We start from the raw sequence: 24,608 nt of genomic DNA on the forward strand, positions 1-24,608 counted from the left end.
ACGACGTACGATTCATTCACTTTAAGTTATGTTTTACAAAAGCGTTCGTGTAAATATTCCAATTATACATTACATATATAAATCAACATAGAATTATACTTTTTCCTTTTGTTAATCCATCAAGATTTACGTAAAACTATCCGTTCAAATTATCGAAAGGCAACACAGCGCTGCCACGGCGCACGATTCTTCAGCAACCTCCTACCACCCCCACCCCCCCTCCCCCCGCGGACAAGAACAAGAGGACTACTGTAGACTAGACTAAAAGGCTAGTGACAGGGGGAGAAGGAGGTTCAGTGGCAGTTTAGAGAGAGGATGGAATGGAATTTTAGTGGGAGAGGACAAGAGGTGCACTCACAACATCCAAGGGCTGTAACACTGTTTAAGCCGCTGCAACATCCTTCCAAACCGTCTAATCCCCCATCTCCATCCAATCGTTGGACTTAGTGATTGAAACATCGCCGGAGGCTAATCTTAAACGGATATTGGATCTGGAACCTTTACAGTGCCTACTAAACAATAACTCATAAGCTGATTAGGTCTTGCAGTGTACAGTAGCTTAATCCATAATTGGATAGATTGGGGTTACATTTTAAATCGCAAGAGTGGTTTAAATGAGATTTTAACAAATCAGAATTTTCCAATCACTACTTAATAATGATTACAATCCATAAAAGTAAAGTATCAGCTCCTAATAACCTCAACTCCGGGGGGTGGGAGGGGGGTTTGAAGCGATGCAAACTTAACCAATCCTTACTTCAAAGTGATTAGAACCAATCCAAACTTGGTAATCTGAGGAAGAAAAAGCGGATTCTTTCATAACGTCAGAACAATGATTTCAGAAAAAGGTTTGATATTACGGTACTCAAGTGTCATTGGTGCTACATACAGTATACTCAGTGTTAGTGGTGCTATATATACTCAGTGTTAGTGGTGCTACATACAGTATACTCAGTGTTAGTGGTGCTCCTCTACTCAGTGTTAGTGGTGCTACATAGAGAAATCAGACTGCGAGAGAGATTTAGGAGTAATGATAAGTAAGAAAATTAAACCAAGTAAACAATGTGTCTTTGCTCATAACAAGGCTAATAAAGTACTTGGGTTCATACAAAGGAGTGTTAGTTACAAGACTAGCGAGGTCATCCTAAAACTGTATCTTGCTCTTGTGAGACCACACCTGGATTACACAGTTCAGTTCTGGTCACCGTATTACAGAATGGATATAGAATCCTTGGAAAGAATTCAGAGGAGAATGACAAGACTAATCCCGGGCATTAGGAACCTTGAGTATGGAGACAGGTTAAAGCATCTTAATTTGCACTCCCTCGAGAGACGTAGAGCGAGAGGCGACCTGATAGAGGTGTATAAATGGAAGTCAGGGCTAAACAAAGGGGACATTACAAAGGTACTCAAACTATCCAACCAGGAGCGAACTCGTAACAATGGTTTTAAATTAGACAAATTTAGATTTAGGCGCGAAAGAGGTAAACACTGGTTTGGAAACAGAGTAGTGGATGAATGGAACAAGTTACCAAATATCATCATTAACTCGAATACGCTGAATAGCTTCAAACATAGGTTGGATGCTTATATGAGCAATAGGGGTTGGGTGTAAACGGGACTGCCCAGTATGGGCCAATAGGCCCGCTGCAGTTTCCTCCATTATTGTGTTCTTATGTACATATACTCAGTGTTAGTGGTGCTACATATACTCAGTGTTAGTGGTGCTACATATACTCAGAGTTAGTGGTGCTACGTATACTCAGTGTTAGTGGTGCTACATATACTCAGTGTTAGTGGTACTACATATACTCAGTGTTAGTGGTGCTACATATACTCAGTGTTAGTGGTGCTACATATACTCAGTGTTAGTGGTGCTACATATACTCAGTGTTAGTGGTCCTTACATATACTCAGTGTTAATGGTGCTACATATACTCAGTGTTAGTGGTGCTACATATACTCAGTGTTAATGGTGCTACATATACTCAGTGTTAGTGGTGCTACATATACTCAGTGTTAGTGGTGCTACATATACTAACTACAGTATACCTCAGTACACCCACTCGTAAATGGCTCCCTAAGATTACTGTTGAGGAAGTGAAGGAGGTAGAGTACAGTGTCAGCCATAGCACAGTACTTCTTTGTATACTGAAGGCTTAGTATACAGTCACAGTGTGTTGTATACTGAAGGCTTAGTATACAGTCACAGTGTGTTGTATACTGAAGGCTTAGTATGCAGTCACAGTGTGTTGTGTTCCCGCTGCGCTGTCCTAAACGGTCCCTCAAGTCTATGGGAAAGGAGAGAGAGAGAGAACATAAGAACATAAGAAAGTGGGATACTGCAGGAGGCCGACTGGCCCATACAGGGCAGATCCCTTTCACACCCATCCCAGCACTTCCATGTGCCTATCCAACTTCGTCTTGAAGCTCCCTAGCGTCCCCGATCCTACTATAGCACTCGGTAGCCTATTCCACATATCCACAACTCTATTACCAAACCAGTGCTTGCCTATATCCTTTCTGAATCGGAATTTATCTAATTTAAAGCCATTTGTTCTAGTTATTTCGTTATTACTGAGCTTCAGAACATCTTCCATTTTACCCTTGTTAATCCCACTTACCCACTTGAACACCTCTATCATATCTCCCCTAACTCTACGCCTCTCTAATGAATGCAAGCCTAAGCTTTTCAGTCTTTCTTCATATGGAAGGTTTCTAATATTATGGATCATTTTTGTCATTTTTCTTTGTACTCTCTCCAAAGAATCTATGTCCATTCTATAATAAGGACACCAGAATTGAACCGCATAATCCATGTGTGGCCTCACTAATGCTAGGTAAAGTTTCAAGATAACGTCAGCAGTTCTGTTACTCACACTCCTAGATATTGTTTTCTAGGTTTCAAGTCGTTGCTAACAAATACACCTAGATCTTTTTCACAATCTGAGTTTTCTATTTCCGTGTTACCTAGTTTATACTTAACGTTTGTATTCGTCTTCCCTATTTGTAGTACCTTGCATTTATCAGTATTAAAATTCATTTGCCAGTCTACTGACCACTCATGTAAGGTATCTAGATCTCTTTGAAGGTGTTCAAAGTCACTGTCTGAATTTATCACTCTCCCCATTTTGGTATCATCTGCAAATTTACTAATCCTACTAGTTATACCTAAATTAATGAATATAACAAACAGCAGAGGGCCTAATACAGATCCCTGGGGAACTCCGCTTTTGACCACACCCGTCTGACTTAATTCCATTTATGCTGACTCTTTGTTTCCTACCAGTTAACCATGACCTAATCCATTTTAATAATGAACAGAAACAATATCTTCTGAAAGCACTTACTGAACACGCCTCTATTATCACAGGTAGTGGGTGTGCGCGTAGGAGGAGGTTACTGATGCTGGTGAGTGCAGCGGTTCTTATTACCTTGTTCCTGCTGTACTCAACCCTCTACACAGGTGAGTGAGTAGATGGACACAGACATAGTTTTAGTGTCTCTTTGTGAGATGTGGCAACTCTGGAATGTTTATCTAACATCCTAAGTCTGTCTACTCTCGTCAGGTTCCTTTGGGATAATTCCGGGAGTTTTAATACGGTGTAAAGAAACACAGTGGTGCCACATCTTATACTGTATCAGATGTAAGTGCCGGCGACTGTTTCATATTGAACCAATATGAGATTGTATAACGATATTACACACAGTAGTGTACGAGGGTGTAGCTCAAATGGTAGAGCGCTCGCTTAGCATGTGAGAGGTACGGGGATCGATACCCCGCATCTCCAACTTTTTTTTTATTCAATTGTTATACAGATATTCATGCAATGTGTATAGACAGTACAAGTATACTCACAACATACAGTAGACAGTGCAGGTAGCCTATACAATGAACATAAGCATGCAGGTATACATACTGTATATATGTACAGAGACAGTGCAAGTAAACGATGTACACAGAGAGTGCAGCTGTACCTAGTGCAAGTACACAAAGACTGTACAGTACAGGGTTCATAATATACTAAGACTATAAATAGCAATAGAGTATGGCTTGATATGCCATGACATGACTGCAATACTAAACATGTTTAACATTAATTGAAAAGCCAGATATTTTGTTTTGTATTAATATCGTCAAACGTCGGCAGCTCCAGCACCACTGGCCATCCCCTACAGGGGTGATGACGCTACTCACAACGAAGAATGTTCAAAGGACACTAAGTCACGAGAAAGTTCACCTCGCTTATGTCCTCCTTGCCTTACACCCACCCATCAACATTCTCCACACGAAGGTTCACCCGAGTCCCTGCAAGTGGCGTACCGTAGACGACTAGCTGGCACCCTCGCTAATATTCACCGTCAAATAGCTCGTCTGGCAGGTAATTGAACTCTACTTGTGTCTCAAAGATGTCAACAAATATATATATATATATATATATATATATATATATATATATATATATATAGGAAGTAAATTACGGTAAGAACATGTAGATAGACCTGCCTGTTTAGGAATGTTTATCTTAAGTGATATCATGCTACAGTTTGTAAAAAATTTTATGAGTACTTGTGCTTGTACAGTATGAAATCCGAGCAAAAGCTACGCTTATCATAAGTTTTGTCTACGAAAGCAATGTGAGTTTTGTGTTTATATGCATATACTGTATGACTAAAGAGTCGGTGTTGCAGGTATATCCGCTGTGGTAGACGCCAAATGGGCCCTAACACTTGGCGCCCTTATAGAGGAGCTGGACCCGAGGATAGAGGCCTCGACCAACGCCTCTTCCTGGGACTATTCCGCCAGACTCCCGGACATGGGCCCCGCGCCGCCCCTCCCCGGTAGGACCCGACACGTGTGTCCTGAGGTGTATTTTGGACGGCGTTATGATAAACCCTTCCATCAACACGGTATGGAGCCAGAGAACTGCACATATGTGCCACCATTCAACAGTGTTCTCACAGCTGTGCTACCAGCCATGTCTTGGCCACCACACACCACCAACTTCGTCATCACCCAAATAAGAAGATGGTACGACATACCCATCCTTGCCTTAGTACCTGAAAATTCACTTGTTGACACAAACGTAAACAATGTCAGATTTTTAAGTTCTCGGAAGAAATCATCTGATGCAACTCTTCTCAACGCTGTTGTGAAGAAGGTAACAACACCGTATGTGTTCATGGGAACGTCACTGGCACACTTCAGCAACCAGTCGTCCCTGGAGCGGCTGGTAAGGGTCCTGGATGAGCTGGAACATGTGAAGGTGGCCGGGGGTGCTGCCAGGGACCTCCAAGGTCACTGGATTCATGGTTGTCTGCAGCAGCGCATGGCAGACTACCAAGCCACCTACACCATGGGTTACTATTACTCTAAATATGAGTGTATGTACTGTGATGATGTGTTGACGCCTTTTATCACTACTGTCAAGCTGGTCAACAAAGTGGCCTTCACTAGCAGCCTCAGCGGCCCAGCCGTGTATCGTGACTGGTTGGCCAAGGTACGTGAAGCGGGCCACTTAACCATGGTGTGTCCTGACGTCATGTTCTTCCTCACTAATCACGTCAACATGACCAGTGAAGACTGGCTGCCTATGGCGCGTCACTGGGCTCTCCAGAAGGTGTCTTACAACGGTAAAAGTTTTACATTCACCTGCAAACAAATCAATATCAGCTGCAATAACACTCTCTCAGTCACGAAATCCTTCCTGCTGCCGCCCTGTTGTGTTGATATCGCTCATAGGGAACTGGACATAATGATGGATTTGGCTGAGGAAAATGGCCTTCAGTATGAACTGCAGGCGGGGTCAGTTTTGGGAGCTGTCAAATTCGGCTCCTACCTTCCCTGGGACACCGACCACGACATCTACATCGAGTGTGACGACTTCAAGACTTGGTACAAGAAATTCAGTACCGTCGCCAAGACCATGAACTGCCTTCTAAAGATCAGATACAAGAAGACCTTCCTAAAGATAGTGTGTCTGTCCTTCACTCTAGACATGTTGTGTAGAAATGTACTCAGTAAACAGTTCCTCCCGGCCGAGTACCTCTCCACCCCGACCTCTATCTGGTACTCTGGTCGGTGGGTTAAAGTGAGCGCCAATCCGGGTCTCTTCAGTAGGAACTCTATGGGGCTGGAGGTCCTCAAACATCAGCAACACCCAGCCCACCTGCGAGGCAACAACTACACCCGGCCTGGCACCTGGTTGTCCTGTAGGTCACCACAACACCACTCATGCCTCGACCACTTCCCTGCTGATGGAAACCTTCACTTTTCTATTTTAACGTAATTTAACTGATGATAAATAATTCATATGAGAAATCTCTCATGTTCTCCCAACGGTCTCCCATGTTCTTCTGTCACAAACTAAGATAAAACATCAATAATTCGCCTAACCAAAGATCAGTAGGTTATAGTTATGTATCACCCGAAGAGCAAACACCCCAGCTTATTTCACTTGTTGTTTAAAAACCCGAAAGGTAACCTAACCTATCGTTAACCTAACCTAACCTAACCCCCCAGGTAGCTTTAGGGTGTTTAATCATCAGGAGAAATAAGCTGGGTGGCTAATCTTTAGGTGATCTATTTCTTCTTTTTATTATTTATTACATGTTAATTTATGGGTCTTGTATAGTAGTGTGGACACTGACAAATATATTTACAGAACGACGCTGTTTCTTCAAATCTATTTCTCCCTAAATACCGGATAAGAAATTGAGTTACCTGTAAATGTTTTAGTCTTTCTCGTAAAATGAAAATAATTAAGTCTTGTTTTCCTGTTTATTTTCTGTTATTTTACACACAACTCAACACTTACCAAACCACTCCTAACCAAATACAACAGTAATACCTAACCTGACCTAATCTAACCTAACCTAACAACTTAATCCAATCTAACTTAACCTGACATAACAACTTGAACTTAATTTAATCTAACTTAACCTAACCTAATCTAACTTCTTGCTAACAAAACCTGACCTAACTTAACCTTAAATATTTCATCCAAATACAAACCTAATCTAACCAGTGCCTAATCTAACTTAAGAAAATTTCTAAACTAACCTAACCCAAATAAACTTAATTTAACTTAAGATTAACCACTCTAAGGTTACCTGGTGATTAGGTGAAGTTAAACTAAGATTAGGGTAGTTGATCTTCAGAGAAAATAAGCTGGGGGCTAATCATCAGGCGAAATAAGCTGGGGGCTAATCATCAGGCGAAATAAGCTGGGGGCTAATCATCAGGTGAAATAAGCTGGGGGCTAATCTTCAGGTGAAATAAGGTGGGGGGTTAATCTTCAGGTGATACCATCCAAGCTTATTGTAATTCAATAACCTGACCTGAACCAGTCTAGGCACACCTGTGGAGTGTGGGTGTCAGGCTACCTGTGTATTATTCTGTTCTGAGGTAGATAGATAGACAATAGATAGATAGACATAGATAGATAGACATAGATAGACAGACGATAGATTTATAGATAGACACAGACAGACAGATAGATAGTTAGATACAGATATGTAGATGTAGATGGAGAGGGAGACAGATACAGGGTGACAGGAGGCTCAGGAATACAATTCAATCGGGAACTAAAAATTTTAATGGTCAGTGTTCTTGCCTGCTGAACATCTCAAGTAAGAGCTTCAATTCTCGATACAGTAATTCAACTGGAAGAATAATTTTTGGCGAATTTAATTTTTGGTTGCGGTCCGTAAGAGCTCAAACAACGCTAACACAAACCAAAGCTAAAAATACAACTAAATTCTACATATAAGGAAACATAGGTCGTGTGGACATATACTGTGCATTATACTGTCTGGTTTACCAGTGTCAGGGAGAGCAAGCTGTGACAGTCAAGGTGGGGTTGGGTAAAATTAGGTCAGTTATGAAATGATGAACGCTTGGGAAGCAAACTATCAGCAAACAACTGCCATGCCAATGGGACCCACCTTAACTTTATCAATAATGAAATGAAGGTAGTCTAACCTAACCTAATCTAGGGAACTCGTTGTTAACCCCCTCCCCTTCCCAGACTGGCAGCCGGAATATAAATAAGTTTAACTACAAAATAAAGAAATTGTAAAACAAAATTCTCAAGAAAGTAACGGTGACAGGAGATGATGACTGTCTGCTTAATTTATAGCTTAAATTCCTCCCCTTCACCTCACGCCTCTCCAACATCATCATTTCCTCCATCTTAGAAACTTTCGAAGAACTTTATTTTTATTATGATACTAAAACCAACGAAGTCTTTACTAACCACTTCACAGTAGACAGCCAGCAGTGTAGATGAGAACAGCATCAACAAGAGTGTAGATCCTAACTTAGCACCAGCAACAGACAGGGTATATCCAGAACCACTTTACTTTACTTTACTTGATCCTCTTCGTCACTGATCAGTCTGCTAGCCTCTTGGGCGATCGGTCACGTCTCTGTTGCACACTCATTGCATGTACTGGCTTTGTTACACACCGTTGGCATGTACTGGCTTTGTTACATTCTGTTGACAAATACTGGCTCTGTTACACACTGTCGACAAGTACTGGCTCTCTGTTACACACTGTTGACAAGTACTGGCTCTCTGTTACACACTGTTGACAAGTACTGGACATGCACTGAACCACATGCACGAGCCCCAAGATTCAGACTCATGAATCCGAAGCATTTATGGTCTAAAAAATACATCAGTCTACTGCTTCGGGTTCACGAGTCTGTTGACTGTACTGGTTCTAGGATGTACAGTATCTATACCTGCACCAGTGTTGGTCAAGTCTGGTCTTGAAGGAGCTCACACTCAAGAGCAGTCACAACACTGGACAGCAACACACTGAGTAGACCATAAGCTCAATAGCAGACACAGAGAGGGAAGTAAACGACTCATAAACCAACGTTCATAATCTGGTGATGACGGTACTGACACAAGCTTATACTTAGGAAGGCACAAGGAAAGTATATACAGAAATACATACTTTCCTTGGGAAGGCACTTTTGTGGCCGATTTATTTTGTTTTTATATTAGTATAAAAGTTATTGTCTCTCCAAATTTGTGGTTGATTACATTTACCTTCACAAATTATACTAAGAAGAATATTTATTAGAGGTGTGAAGTGTTAAGTGTGAGGTGAGGTGTGAGGGCGTTACAGCAGCTCCTGTAACTGTAACTCATCTGTTATGCTTAACTTTTTTCAGTTATTTGCTGTAAACTTTTCACATCTTAGGCTTCCCCAAATACTAATGACTCTATCGCTGGGATTTTGTAAGAATATTCCTTAGATAGTCTGTACTTTGTTGTGACCTTTATTGTCCAGTGTTAGTACAGGAGGAAACTGTAGTACTGTAACCTGGAGAAAACCTGCCAGGCCGGGGATTAAACTCAGGATACATTAGTGAGAGACACTGCCATACTACCAACACACATCAATGGTTTTACTCTACATTCCTGGTTTATTTAATGTCACCTCATGGCAAAAATAACACTGAATGGCATTTGTAAACCTAGTTATGATTTTTAATAAATAATTCAATCACCACCAAAGTTCATGAAATAAAAACTACACATATTCAGCCACATCCAAGTTTTTTCTACAAAAATGGTAAATACAAATGGTTTTAAATGACACAAGATTAAAAAGAATCATTTCTATATTAAAATGATAAAAATGTACAGATTGATGTCTTTTAAAAGTAAGTTATATTAACAGGTCGAGCATAAACAGAGCCAGTACTGCCTTACTACATAATATATAATCTATTAAGGCAAAGCATAATAATAAAATAATTCTGTAATGGTCTAAAGAATAGATCAACAGAGCTAAACTTTTCGTAAGCAAATAACTTCTAATAATCTTGAAAGAATATGTACATAAACAATTTACAAGACTAGCAAGTTGTCTCAGATCAAGTGTTGGATTTTCACATTTAAGAAAATTTTATATTACAATAATTATGACATCTTCATATAATTTGTTGTCGTATATCGGTTAAAATTATAACAGGAAGCTGGTACATTACTGAACTATAACACAGTACACTACATACATGTCATATACTGTACAATAATTCAACGTGTACAGTATTTATTATCAGTTAATGAAGCTATAACTTGTACAGTATAAAACAAAATGATAAAAGACTTACAAAACTTTAACCTTGAAGCAACTGGTATAATGAAAAAGATAAAACCTGTTGTTGTTGAAATTTGTTATTCCTCAGGTCATACTCCAGTATGTAGTCACACACAAAAGTTCTGTCGCCTCTCCTGCGGCTCCAAGAACCCAAAGATTCAGACTCGTGAACCAGAAGAAGTAGACACTAATGCATTATAATGTCCATAAATGCTTTAGATTCTTGGAGTAGCAAGGAGGTGACAGGAATACTTTTGACTGTGACTGTACAACATATTGGACACGAACTAAAACAGTCATATCTCATCAATGTCCCTCGACTCTCATCTTCCAAGTCTTGTAAATAGTGGCAGTATGGTAAAGTCTTCAGGCTGATTAATGTTGTCAAGCTTTTGTAATGATTTCCAGTCCTTGAGGCGGCGGCAGCAGCGGTAGTGGTGGTGCCTCGTGACAAGTCTCCAGCCCATCCCGACTCTCAGTGCTTTATGGCTACTGTATATCCTCCACCTCCTACCTGATCTTCCACTATTACAAAGTTTTTGATAAATTTTGGTTCCAGTCGTGAGAATTTTCTGGTTTTTCACTTGTGTTGATGATCCCCAAGTTTAGACAGTTCTTCAGTTAACCCGGATGATTTTGTTTATCCTGAGGGTCCTATTATACACTTACTCTTCAATTAAACATTTCATTTACAGTTTGCAGGTAAATTATTTTAGTTTTAATAATCCTCAGAGTGCCCAGCTGTGTGCCTGGTCATGAGGATACATTATGGCCATCTTTTATAATAGTTTGCCGTCTTCCATTTCTCGTTTTCTTACAAGATATTATTCTGCTTCAGGAACCAATCATAGAGGGAGTCACCGTGCTGGTTGATCCACTTTATGTTACCTTCTACCTCTTCAAGGGCCTGCTGGCGTGACCTGGCACCTGACCCAGCGTTGGGATACTTCTCAAAGAACTCCTTCATCTGCCGGAGTCATAGAAGGGATAAACAATATGCACGAGTAAGAAAACAAATGATGCAAATGTTTTAATTGAATGAACAAAGTAAAGGAGACATTAAAATTTTGAAGAATCTTTACTGGCAACAGGAGGCTACAGTGTTAGTAAATAATGAACTTACTAATTGGTTCAAAGTAAGACAGGGAGTAAGACAAGGCTGTGTTCTATCTCCAACATTGTGTAATATATATTCTGAATTCTTAATGAGAGAAGTTATAAGTGATAATGAAGGACTGAAAGTTAATGGTAAAGTAATATCAAATATACGCTATGCAAATAGTGAACAGGCATTACAAAAATCGTTAACATATTAGTGGAAAAAGGTGAAAAATATGGTTTAAGAGTTAATGCTGTAAAGAATAAAGTAACAGTTGTTTCCAAATAGAAAATATATCCTAAAATAAAAATAATGGGAAGTAACATTAGCTTTGATGGTAGATGTACGGAAGACATCAAAACAAGAATAGGGCCAGCAAAAACAGCATTTAATAAATTAAAGACCTAATGAAAAGGGACATTAACTTCAATTTGAGAAAAAGGCTGCTGAAAGGCCTCATATGTCAAGGACTGATGTACGGGTCAAAAGCGTGGACACTTTCAACAGACACCAGGGAGAAGTTGGAGGCCTTTGGAATATGGTGTCAGAGGCGAATGCTAAGAAAAAGCTACACTGACAGGAAGACAAATGAAGAAGTACTAAGATAGCAAAAACATCAAGAGAAATACTTGAAAAGTACAGAAAAATATAAATGAGATACTTTGGTCGTATAGTTAGGGATGAGGGATGTATGATTAATGCTTGTATACATGTCGATATTCACATTATTTTATATATTATTTTTATATCTCAGTATGCGTATGAGTTACGTGGGGTACAGAAAGGGGGTGAGCTTATACTGTACCTCCATCAGCTGGTCGGGAGAGGTAAATCGGGTACACACATACTTCACCATACGCCCCAAGTACCGGTTATTTAAGGTGAATCTCTCCACCAGTTCCTCCCAGTTTGATCTGATGATGATAAACTAAGGTATACTTTGTTCCATAAGTAGTAATTAAGTTAAAATATACTATACAATAAGTACCTGTATTGAATATGTCTGAAAAAAGTATATTGTTTTATAAGTAATCAAGTTGAAATACTGTACATTATACTGGAGAAAAATCATGAATATGTTGGAAAAAAAAAGTGTAATGATAAGTTAGGCCAATTTAAATAGTCTTTTTTATTGATGGAACAAAATGTATTGATAATTTATACCAATTTATATACAATCCTTTCCTATTGGTGGAACAAAATGTATTGATGATTTATATATTGTTCAGGGCAAGAAGTGACTCACTTGACAAAATTCCAGACGATATGAGTGTTCCAGGGTTGCTTGGCCATGTTGTTCAGCAGAGAGAAATAGTCTTGGCTCCTCACAACACTCTCATTCCTCGCCAACATCAACAACCTGTAAGTAAGAGTGTGGTAAAGCGGTTAAGAGACATAATATGGAACAATGGTACAGTGTAAAATGTGGGTTCAACTGTGGAAAATGTGATAATAATATGTTTGGAACAACTGTGGGGCTATGACTGTGAGGGACAGCAATACCCCTGACAACCGCACCCCACATTTAGACCCTCGCCTTAATTCCCTTTCAAACTTGTATTCTTTCCTTTCCTCAGCTGCTGTCGTCATGTCCTCAAGCCACCATAATTATTGTCCTCAGTTTTCACATCTAATCCTCACAGTCACACTTTAGACTGTCATCCTAACACTTCCTCCTCCAGGGTATACAGCACTGCTAACTTACAGAGACAGACACACACAGACAAATTGTATAACCCAAAGTTTAAAATCATCTGAACTTGGAAATGTTACTCTAAAAAACTAGTGACTTTGTTTTCGTCACCTTTGGGTAATCCAGTCTTCCTTGGTGTTAGCGAGACCTACAGCCAGCTTAGTCTTCTCCTGAGCGTTGGCCTCCTTCATGTACCTCTGCAGCAGTACCTCCCACTCCTCCGCCCCTGAAAAAAACAGTCACTTGTATAAAAGAAAACTTGGTCTCACTTAACCCTTTGAGGATGAGATTTTAACCCTTTGATGCTAATGTTTTAACCCTCTGAGGACGATGATTTACTCCTCCAAGACTCAAAGGGTTAACTGAAAAACGTCAACTTGAATATATTTACCAAAAGCAGGATTATGTAACATCAAATGAGTCTTGACTTATCAGCCAGGGTACTCACCAGCCTTCTGCATGCCAAACTGGTAGACGAGGGAGCGAGTGTTGGGGGGGATGTAGTACTCAGGATCCTTCACCCAGCTGAGGAGGCGTTGGTGAGCCCCCTGCAAGCAAGGATCGTATCCGTTGCTACACGCCAGGAACATCAACACCAACCGGTTCCGTCTGATGGAGGGGGGTATGTGGTGATGAGTGGAAGACAAGAGACAGATGAAGTTGCTGGCACACACACACACACAGACATAGATTCACAGCCCCCCACACACACACTACTCTTTTCAACATCTAACATCATGAACCAGAGAAAAACATCCTCGGGACACACCTCTCCAAGTGACTGCCAGTGTCGTTCCACCCAAGACGCTCCACGTGATCATTTACCAAACCAACCATGTATTTCTGAAACATATTTATATATACACAGCATATATGATTATAATGTACCAGGATAATATTGACTATACTTGCCTTCCACAGTCACTTAAAAGATAATATATCCTGTAGTACTTTAGGTAATATTAATGCATTTCAGTTCTAGAGTCTACAGTAATTGTGTAGGTTATGCAATACTGTACTGTACAATATTGTATTTAGTTATGGTTAGAGAAATATTCATAGTAACTTCATTTCATTGTCACTGTATCTATTCTACTTCTCATTTGATCAGTAAACCTCTCTAAGCATGTCGTTAACACTCAAAAGAATGACCTCCTCCTCCTCCTCCTCCTCCTGCCTCCTCCACTCACCCTGAAGTAAGGATAGGCGTTGGTCTGCCTCAACAAGCGGCCCATCTTAGCGAGGTGCGAGGCGACGGTGGTCCAGGGGATGTAGTGAGTCTCCTGTTTCATGTAGGCGACCAGGGACAAGGCAGTGTCGTAGGGCAAGAGGCCAGCACCAGCCAGGTTGAATCCATCATCCAACAAGCTAGCACGGTCCGTCACACTTAAGGCCTGGATGATGGTGGATGAGAGATGAGAGACAGAGAAGAAAAAGTAAGAGATATACAGTGAAACCTCCAAATAATGGAGTTGTTTCTCCAAACAATCCATTACATGTTGATGAGTTTTAAACAAAGTTGAAAATACCAACACAAAGACCGAGCAATGACCTGCCTACTGTAGGTGTGGGTTACCTGTGGGTTAGTCTGGAGGAGGTTTACAAGGTCCTGCCATATGGAGGCCTCGTAATTGACCCGGTAGTAGCCGTACTGACCAACATTGATCTTCACCCAAGACGCACCTGCTGGCTTCGTCAGGGTCACTGTTAAAACGTAACTAATTAGATACCTGGGCTGATTTTTTATATCAAATATTAATACAAAATAAAACTCATTTTTTTATTCTTTCTCTTAATATTTAGGACTTTAAATATTTCAATCTCTATTATCAATGATGTAACTCTTACAAACTTTACACAAGAAGGCTGGGATCAAGGCTAACACAAGCTCATGAGTGGGACATTATGTAAAGCAAAGATGATTAGGACTTAGGAAACTATGATTGGGACATGACACAGGGCAAGTTGTGTACACATTGGTCTTACACTTGTCCATGTCCCTGTAGAACCAGCGCTGGTCCCTCTGGGTGACGTCGGTGATGTAGGTGACGGGGATGTCCCACACGTACCCGTAGGGGGAGTCATCTGGGCTCTCTGCCTCCGGGTCACTCAGGAACCTTGTCTGTTTCACCTCCAGTTTATTCTGTACCAAGGAAACGTGACCTGACCTTTAGTTTAAGTTATGATGGTGTTTTGTTGCGGTAATGTTAAGCTACGGTGTACTAAAGAATCTCTGGTTGTAGGATATTTCGTCGCCTGGATAATTCATAACCTGTTTAATATAAACCTAACCTAACCTAACCTGAACTAGGACTCACAGGATCAGCGGAAGAGGTGGTGACAGTCAGGACAGGATAGCCCATCTGACGTGTCCAGGAGTCCATTATGGTACTGATCTTAAGGCCGTCCTCAGACACGGTCTCCAGCTCCGACCACAAGTCCTGTGTCACTGCGTTGGCGTACTTGTACTTTCTCAGGAAGTTCCTCACCCCGACGCGGAACTGTTCGGAGCCCATGAAGCTTTCTAACATCCGCAGCACAGAGGCGCCCTGGGGGGATATTGAGATGTTAGGGTCTTGCTTTCTGTCTCTAGATTGATCTGTTTTTCTCTTGCTTCCTTTCGTTATGAAGAATTATCTCTCTCTTTATCTATATGAACCATATTATCTATCTCTTTTATCTAGATGTCTCTCTCTCTCTCCCTTTATCTTCATGTAACTCTCTCTTTCCCTCTCAACATCACTACTTCATGGACACAGCATCACTAAAGGCCCCAGTACTGACCTTACTGTAGGAGATGGTATCGAAGATCTCTGTGATCTCATCTGGGTGGTTGACGGGCTGAACGATGGGGTGAGAGGTGAGCTGTGCATCTAGACCCATCACCAGCTGTAAGTCGTCCACCAAGAACTGTCCCTCCTGTAGAAGATGATGAACAAGTAGAAGAAGAAGTTACTACACATACAGTATTAACTGTGTTCTTGTATTTATGTGTTCTTCTGCTTAATTATTTGTATGTTCAATTTTACTATTAAATTGTCGAAGAATATGTTCCCAAAATAAAGCACGTTGTTGTTGTTGTTGTTATTACTGTACTGTTATTGTTATTATTATTTTTGTTATTATTATTATTATTTTAAGGTTGTTTTTATAGAATATCAACAATGGAATTATCACTTATGAAACTGTTCATTGACCCATACTAACAGGGAAGTTTATGGCCACCACTCACCATGTCCCAGTCCTTCTCGTAGTTGGCCACGCCCTTGTACTCTATGTAGCTAGCGAAGCCCTCGTTAAGCCACAGGTCATCCCACCAGTCCAAGGTCACTGTGTGTAGGAGTAGTAGTAGTTGTAGTAGTAGTAGGGGTGGTGGTGGTGGTGGTGGTGGTACAAAATAAGATACAGGTGTAGACGACACATAGACCAATATTTCAAGATATATTACTACACATAAGAACACTGAACCACACAATAGTGTGTATTAGCCCCTGGCAAACAGACAGTAATACTTATATAAATGTGGGTTATATACATTAGGTTTATATAGTTACATCACCCAGAGTAACTACAATAGCCTATGAGCCAAGAGTAGTCAACAACTGGACACGTGACAGTGTCTTCCACTGAGAGTCTTCAGCTTGACTGCTGGATCATCAATAACTAACCTGCTTCTCACCAGTCTGTCTCCCGTCTCTCACCCACGCAAGACGTGTGTTGTACCTGAGCTTCGTCCCTTATTAACGTTCACAGCTCGTTGCGTTTATTACGGCCATATCCCAGTTATTGTGCAATAGTTTATTTTCTAAATAAATAGAGAAAATACCATTTGGGTTTAAAAACTTAACCCATAAACATTTATGAATGTTTCTTCCAGTGGACCTCTAATACTGACACAACAGTGATTACAACAGGAAGCTACATAACTGGACACAGTCAAACACGAGATCACACAGATACATAAATTAACACACAAACACATACAAGAAATATTAAACACATCTAAACCAACCTTCACATCAAGATCTAAAGCAATGCACTAAGTCTAGGTGAAGTTATAACTCGAGGGACCAAAGTTGACTCTCGAGGCTGGACTGTACCAGTGTTGTATCTCCCTTAACCTCAGCTGAAGGGTTAAAAATACACCAACCTTTTATTTTGTACTTCATAAATCTTCCAAGCTTTTTGCCTGGTTCCTGCAGTTGGTTGAGGTGGTGAGCTAAATACAACAGTAAAACCTCTATGTAATGGAGAGAAACGTCCGTTATATCAAGGGTCTGTAAGATACGAAACCCTCATCTAACGGATCATATGGTGAGACAACACAACACAACACAACAACACAACCAACCGAACACAACCCAACACAACACAACACAACCCACTAACCCTCCATACTCACCTAAGTTACCAAACCACATATGGGCCAACTCATGAGCCACCACTGCTGCGACGCGCTGCTTGTTGTACGACGAGGAGCCGAGGTCATCATAGAGCAAGTTGACCTCCCTGTAGGTGATGAGGCCCCAGTGCTCCATGGCCCCGGAGATGAAGTCTGGGATGGCGATCATGTCTGTGGGTTAGGTTAGGTTAGGTTAGGTTATTGTATATAATAGTTAGGGTGATAGCGTGATTTAATTCTTTGAGGACGATGGTTTAAGGGGTTTAAGAATCAGAGTTTGGGAGAATCTGGAATAATTTCAACCCGTGGTCCTTGATAGTGGTCCTTGGTGGTGGTCTTGATAGTGGTCCTTGATAGTGGTCATTGGCAGTGGTCCTTGACGGATATAGTATAATGTGTAACAGTGTGTACGTAAGTGTTCATCCCAGGAGTGTCATTTGTGTGTGTGTGTGTGTGTGTGTGTGTATGTGTGTGTGTGTGTGTGTGTGTATGTATGTGTGTGTGTGTATGTGTGTGAGTGTGTGTGTGTGTGTGTATGTGTGTGTGTGTGTGTGTGTGTGTGTGTGTGTGTGTGTGTGTGTGTGTATGTGTGTGTGTGTGTGTGTGTGTGACAACTCACTCACACCCACCAAACACCCTCTTCATCGACCTACTCCTTCATCTGGCCCGGAACACACCTGGCCCGGAACTCACCTGGCCCGGAACACACCTGGCCCGGAACACACCTGGCTAGGAACACACCTGGACTCACCTTGTTTGGGCAGCGGATACTCGACCTCGAAGTAATCCTGGAAGTAATTAAGGACGTGGACCCCCAGGTGTAGCGAGTAGTTGGTCCTGCTCATCTGTTGACAAACAGAGAAATACATAGACATACGGAGACATAAAATGATACATACATACATACATACGTACAGACATATACACGTATACATAAAATTATGGATAGATGGATATTTACTCAAATCATTATAAAAATTCACAATGTGTGTGTGTGTGTGTGTGTGTGTGTGTGTGTGTGTGTGTGTATGTGTGTGTGTGTGTGTGTGTGTGTGTTTGTGTGTGTGACTCACCTGGTCAGGGGTGGCATACACTCTGAAGGGTTTATTATCATTGGTCATCGTCTCAACAAACTCGAAGTCACAGACGATAAAGCAGGCGAGGTAGGTGACCATCGGTACAGACTTCTCGAACACCACACTCGTCAGCCCTGCTTCAGGTGACTCAGCAACCTCATTCTGGACCACAAGAGACATATCAATCACTTAAACCATATTTACCCATGATTCCTAACTTAACCTAATATGACATAATACTTATTCTTGTCACTTAATTCTCTGCCTCAATGACATGACACTGGCAGTAACTTAAGTATAGGTCATATGACACACATGACGCTGACAGTACTTTAAATGTAGGTCATATGACACACATGACACTGACAGTACTTTAAGTGTAGGTCATATGACACACATGACACTGACAGTACTTTAAGTGTAGGTCATATGACACACATGACACTGACAGTACTTTAAGTGTAGGACATGACACTGACAGTACTTTAAGTGTAGGTCATATGACACACATGACACTGACATACCTGGACGGGCATGTTGGAGAGAGCGATGTAGCCGTCGGAGGGTCTGACCAGCGTGGTGGTGAAGGTGCTCTTGAAGGAGGGCTCGTCGAAGCACGGGAAGGCGCTCCTGGCGTCTGTCGGCTGGAACTTGCTGGTGGCGATGGATCTGTGGACACCAGAGTGACGCTGTTACGGACAAGTTAGTTAATGAGGTACAAACAGCCGCACCATCGTCAGTAATAACACTAAGGATCACTTTAAGTTGAAGCACCCCCAGCGTATTTAACCTGATGATTGAACGCCTTAACCTAAACTAAACTAACCTAACCCAACCTAACCCAGAAGAGTCAATAAGGTTTCTCAAACAACATTACGTGATATTTCTGTACCCGGAGCTGAGGAGGGCGGTCAGTGGTGGCTGTATTAATGATCAGGTTTATGGTAATGATTGATGTAGCATCACACCTCCCAGGATGGGAAGAACTACATTGTGTGTGTGTGTGTGTGGCGGATGTCCTGGGTGAGAGAGGCTGGGAGTGGTGGGAGTCATGCGGGCCAACGTAAAGCGACCGCCCCTTAATTTAATGACCCACCTGACGAAGCTCTGGTCGGGAGTGTGTTGAGAGATAAGAGAGGTTATGATCCCTTCACTGCCTCCTGAACTATCCTGCTCTTTCATATATATTTTTGTATTATTATTATTCTGCCGATTCTCTGACTAGCGTAAACTATCCTTTGATGCCTGTCCAGTACGGGGAGTCGTTTGCCTTCGTCACCGCCGTCGTCAAGGTTTGGTATCGTTCGCTCGACACTCCATCATCCATCCATCATCACCACCACTATCATCACACCGCCTCCCACCACCATACCGCCCCCCACACCATTACCACACACACACTATCTACCACACACACAAACATATACAGTACACATACACATTATCTATCACCAACACACACACTACTGCCACACCACCACTACCCCTCGGGGCTAGGAAGCAGCAGCACACAGGTCACGACTCGCCTGGGGGAGACGCTGACGGTGTAAAAAAAAAAAAAAAGTCCGCGTGCCTGAACAAAAATCCCAACAGTCCACACCCCAGCAGATGCTTAAGAGACCCCGGGTACCAGAGTTAGTTGCGGGCAAGAACCAAACCTGACGAATACTACGCGCTACACTCCTCATGCGGCACAAGTTTCCTTACAACCAACATCAACTTTTTCAACATAAAGAAACCACAAGAGGTAACCAGGTTTTTTGCTTCCTGCCGCCACCAGAGACAACCAGCATCAAGTTTCATTCTCTGGGTATTTTTATAAGGCCGTCGCCCCACCACCACCACCACCGCCGTTTGCTCTCTGACAGAACAATTGGTAAACATTCTCAGCAGTGTTTGCTCCTTGTCCACAGAAGAGGTAAATAACAACATTTATGTCTTGTGCGTCAACTTTGTTTCCTTGTAATCAATAAACATGATGGATCACCTGAAGATTAGACCCCCAACTTGTCTAATCTGAACATTAACCATCCTTAACACTAACAGGGGGGTTAGGCTTAGGTAAGACTGGGTTGGGTTAGGTTAAGTTAGGTTAGGTTAGATTAAGTTAAGTTAGGTAAATCTATAGGTGATCCAAGCAGACAAACAAACAAACAAACATCACCTCTGAAGATCTACAACATTATCAGGTTCAGAATTCTCAAAAAAAAAAAACATTGAATTTTGCTCGTAACTAAAGATTCAATAAAACGCAACAAACAAACTGATTCACGAAAAACAAAATTACGTGTTTATGTATTAAATTTTTTCCTACTGTGACGGATGTTTGGTAATGGTGAATTCCCTGGAGGAGGAGGAGGAGGAGGAGGGGAGGGGGAGGAGAAGGAGGAAGGGGGAGGGGAGAGAAGAGCTGACTTTGCTGACAGGCATTAGGCTAAATCTCACCCCAATTCTCTCTTTTTCACACACACACACACACACACACACACACACACACACGAAACAGCTAAAGATTATATTTGCTTACAAGTGGTAGGTTGGTGTGTGTGTGTGTGTGTGTGTGTGCGAAGGTATCCACGTAGGCAAATGGGTGTGGTGGGTAGTGAGGAGGAGAAGGAGGAGGGAGGGAGGGGTAGGGGAGGGTAGATAGGAAGAGTGAAAGCAAACATGTATGACGTAAGATTTAGTCCCCAATCATACCTGGACCTTGTGTGTGTGTGTGTGTGTGTGTGTGAGTGTGTGTGTGTGTGGTGTGTGTGTGTGTGTGTGTGTGTGTGTGTGTGTGAGTGTGTGTGAGTGTGTGTGTGTGAGTGTGTGTGTGTGTGTGTGTGGGAGTGTGTGTGTGTGTGTGTGTGTGTGTGAGTGTGTGTGTGTGTGTGTGTGTGAGTGTGTGTGTGTGTGAGTGTGTGTGTGTGAGTGTGTGTGAGTGTGTGTGTGTGTGTGTGTGTGTGAGTGTGTGTGTGTGTGTGTGTGTGAGTGTGTGAGTGTGTGTGTGTGTGTGTGTGTGTGTGTGAGTGTGAGTGTGTGTGTGTGTGTGTGAGTGTGTGTGTGTGTGAGTGTGTGTGTGTGTGTGTGTGTGTGTGAGTGTGTGTGTGTGTGTGTGTGTGTATACAGGTTCTATACACACGAGGAGCTAACTATATACTGTACACCTAATTACTGTTTATCATTGTTTGTATACTGTCACTAAATACATGTTGAACCAATGTGAAGTTGTATGATGATTTCATGGTGGTAGTAGTGGTAATGGTGGTAGTGGTGGTAATGGTAGTAGTAGGGGTGTTGGTGGTGGTAATGGTGATAGTACTGGTAATGGTAGTAGTAGGGTGTTGGTGGTAATGGTGTGGTAGGTGGTGGTGGTAGGGTGGTGGTGGGTAGTAGGGTGGTGGTAGGTAATGGTGATAGTGGTGGTGGTGGTAGTACTGGTAATGGTGGTAGTACTGGTAATGGTGGTAGTACTGGTAATGGTGGTAGTACTGGTAATGGTAGTAGTAGGGGTGTTGGTGGTAATGGTGGTAGTAGGGTGGTGGTGGTGGTGGTTGGTCGGTGAACGTTGTTGACCTGAAGGACTGAAGAGACGTCAACAGAATACTAATGTAACCACAAGATGATGCGGCTGAGAGTCTATCCACCACACCGCCACATGACCACACCACCACACGACCACAGAGCCACATGACCACACCACCACATGGCCACACCACCACACGACCACATGACCACACCACCACATGACACACACCACAGAACCACATGAACCACATGACCACACCACCACATGACCACACCACCACCACCACCACATGACCACACCACCACATGACCACACCACCACATGACCACACCAACACAGGAACAATTATTTCATTTCTTTGGTGTTTACAAGTATAACGTAAATATATCTACCTTAACCCTTTGAGTTCTAAAGGGTTAAAAACATTATAATCAAAGGGTTAAATCATAGTCCTCAAAGGGTTAAATCATAGTCCTCAAAGGGTTAAATCACAGTCATCAAGGGGTTAAATCATAGTCCTCAAAGGGTTAAACACAGTCATCAAGGGGTTAAATCACAGTCATCAAGGGGTTAAATCATAGTCCTCAAAGGGTTAAATCATAGTCATCAAAGGGTTAAATCACAGTCATCAAGGGGTTAAATCATAGTCCTCAAAGGGTTAAACACAGTCATCAAAGGGTTAAATCACAGTCATCAAGGGGTTAAATCATAGTCCTCAAAGGGTTAAACACAGTCATCAAGGGGTTAAATCAGAGTCATCAAGGGGTTAAATCATAGTCATCAAAGGGTTAAATCATAGTCATCAAGGGGTTAAATCATAGTCATCAAAGGGTTAAATCATAGCCATGGAAGGGTTCAATCACAGGTGTTTCTTCACTGTCGCTTCACTACCACTGTTATCATGGTCACCTCAACAACAATATCTAGTTCAGTTCAACCTTTTCCTCTCTTCTTCCTTTCCATCCCAGGGGCAACATTAGTCATCTTTATCATATTACTCTGATTCCTTATCTCCCTATAGTAGAATCCCATCATCATTCCCCTCCTTCATTCCTCACCTCTTGCCATTTCTCTAACATATCTTAACATATATGTAGTTGCAATTTGATTATCGGATTACCTGAAGATTAGACACCCTTGTTTATTTCCACCTTAAGGTTAATCACCCTAACCTAACCTAACCACCACAACACACACACACACACACACACCTTTCTAACAGTGTCGTAGCACCTTAAGGACTGACGACTTGAAATTGAAACTGGTTCTGTAGTAGGGACTCTCCACCTGCCTTCACCTGCCTCCACCTACCTCCACCTGCCTCCACCTACCTCCATCTACCTCCACCTGCCTTCACCTGCCTCCACCTACCTCCACCTGCCTCCATCTACATCCACCTACCTCCACCTACCTCCATCTACCTCCACCTGCCTCCACCTGTCTCCGTCCACCTCCACCACTCCACCTGCCTTCACCTGCCTCCACCTACCTCCACCTGCCTCCACCTACCTCCATCTACCTCCACCTGCCTTCACCTGCCTCCACCTACCTCCACCTGCCTCCATCTACATCCACCTACCTCCACCTACCTCCATCTACCTCCACCTGCCTCCACCTGTCTCCGTCTCTTCTTCAGCAACAATAATCTTGCATCACATATACTAATACAGTTTCTACACGCGACAACAACTGTTAACAAAACTATATATTTATATTATTATTGTTGACGTCCCTGTTCTCATAAGACAGTTTCTCCTCTGTACACACACACACACACACCCACACCCACACACACACACACACACACACACACACACACACACACTGTAATTCTGTCGCTTTACACTGACACAATAACAATACCTAGTCCTCAGAAACCGCTTTCGGACATGACAGACAGACAGACATTACACCTGAGGGGTTGATCCTGTGAGGTGAGAGTCGACAGGTTCCCTTGTGTGTAATCAACAGCTCACCTACACCCTGTCTGGCAGACTTAATTAACCTGAGTCTACTGAACTACCTGTCCTAAGGGTATACCTGTGTGCGTGTGTGTAGGAAGGGGGGAGATGTGTGTCTCTTACTGCATAAATATAATCAACAGTTCACATAAGCTTCTCTGTTTATCTCACCTCTTTTCTCCCACCTGTGCCTCACCCCTCTTTTTTCTCCCCACCTGTGCCTCACCTCTTTTCTCTCCCACCTGTGCCTCACCTCTTTTCTCCCACTCTGTGCCTTCACCCCCCCCTCTTTTTCTCCCACCTGTGCCTCACCCCCTCCCACCTGTGCCTCAATTCTCTTTTCTCCATTTCCAGCCTCACAATTTCCACTCAGGTAATACAAAGGGGGTACGACCATTGTGTAGGCTAGGAATTACGTCCAACGCCCGCCGGGATGCCAGTGCTTCCGAGTTGCACTAGGAAGGGACAGGAGACCCCAGAGAACTGCCAGTCGTCCCGCCCGACACTGTCGTACAGCACTGTACACTACTGACCGCCGATGAACACCTACACACACTGTTGAACATTCATAAACACCAACAAACACCCCCTTAGCACCCAACAAACACCAAAAAACATGAAGAAACACCCCGTATACTCACACACACCCACAAACACTAACAAGCACCTACAAACACCCCCTTTGCCACCTCAACACAAACAAACATCCCATCTCACCAACACACCAACACACACACACAC

The 24,608-nt window shown here is 42.3% G+C and overlaps 2 protein-coding genes across 3 annotated transcripts in view; one reads left to right on the top strand and one right to left on the bottom strand.

The window, feature by feature from the left end:
- Positions 1-254: 254 nt before the first annotated feature.
- LOC121864935 lies at positions 255-6,512 on the top strand. The gene is made up of 4 exons (XM_042364146.1): positions 255-848; positions 3,374-3,466; positions 4,152-4,382; positions 4,693-6,512. Exons 1-4 carry the CDS (start codon positions 833-835, stop codon positions 6,288-6,290), a joined length of 1,938 nt encoding a protein of 645 aa, XP_042220080.1. The 5' UTR covers positions 255-832; the 3' UTR covers positions 6,291-6,512.
- Positions 6,513-9,622: 3,110 nt separating this feature from the next.
- The window catches only part of LOC121864936 (glutamyl aminopeptidase-like), a 26,904-nt gene continuing 11,918 nt past the window's right edge, over positions 9,623-24,608 (bottom strand). For both annotated transcript variants that reach the window (XM_042364148.1, XM_042364147.1), the window contains exons 3-18: positions 18,917-19,061; positions 18,390-18,554; positions 18,068-18,161; positions 17,317-17,487; positions 16,147-16,244; positions 15,699-15,833; positions 15,233-15,463; positions 14,901-15,057; positions 14,491-14,618; positions 14,105-14,308; positions 13,684-13,757; positions 13,363-13,523; positions 13,026-13,140; positions 12,468-12,581; positions 12,027-12,135; positions 9,623-11,089 (exon numbers count right to left, since the gene is read on the bottom strand). In XM_042364148.1, the coding sequence (XP_042220082.1) occupies positions 10,937-11,089; positions 12,027-12,135; positions 12,468-12,581; positions 13,026-13,140; positions 13,363-13,523; positions 13,684-13,757; positions 14,105-14,308; positions 14,491-14,618; positions 14,901-15,057; positions 15,233-15,463; positions 15,699-15,833; positions 16,147-16,244; positions 17,317-17,487; positions 18,068-18,161; positions 18,390-18,554; positions 18,917-19,061 (2,254 nt within the window). In that variant the 3' untranslated portion in view covers positions 9,623-10,936. The remainder of the gene's footprint in view (positions 11,090-12,026; positions 12,136-12,467; positions 12,582-13,025; positions 13,141-13,362; positions 13,524-13,683; positions 13,758-14,104; positions 14,309-14,490; positions 14,619-14,900; positions 15,058-15,232; positions 15,464-15,698; positions 15,834-16,146; positions 16,245-17,316; positions 17,488-18,067; positions 18,162-18,389; positions 18,555-18,916; positions 19,062-24,608) is intronic.

This window comes from Homarus americanus, unplaced genomic scaffold (genome assembly GCF_018991925.1).
Source record: "Homarus americanus isolate GMGI-L3 unplaced genomic scaffold, GMGI_Hamer_2.0 scaffold2539, whole genome shotgun sequence".
Classification (NCBI taxonomy): Eukaryota; Metazoa; Arthropoda; class Malacostraca; order Decapoda; family Nephropidae; genus Homarus; species Homarus americanus.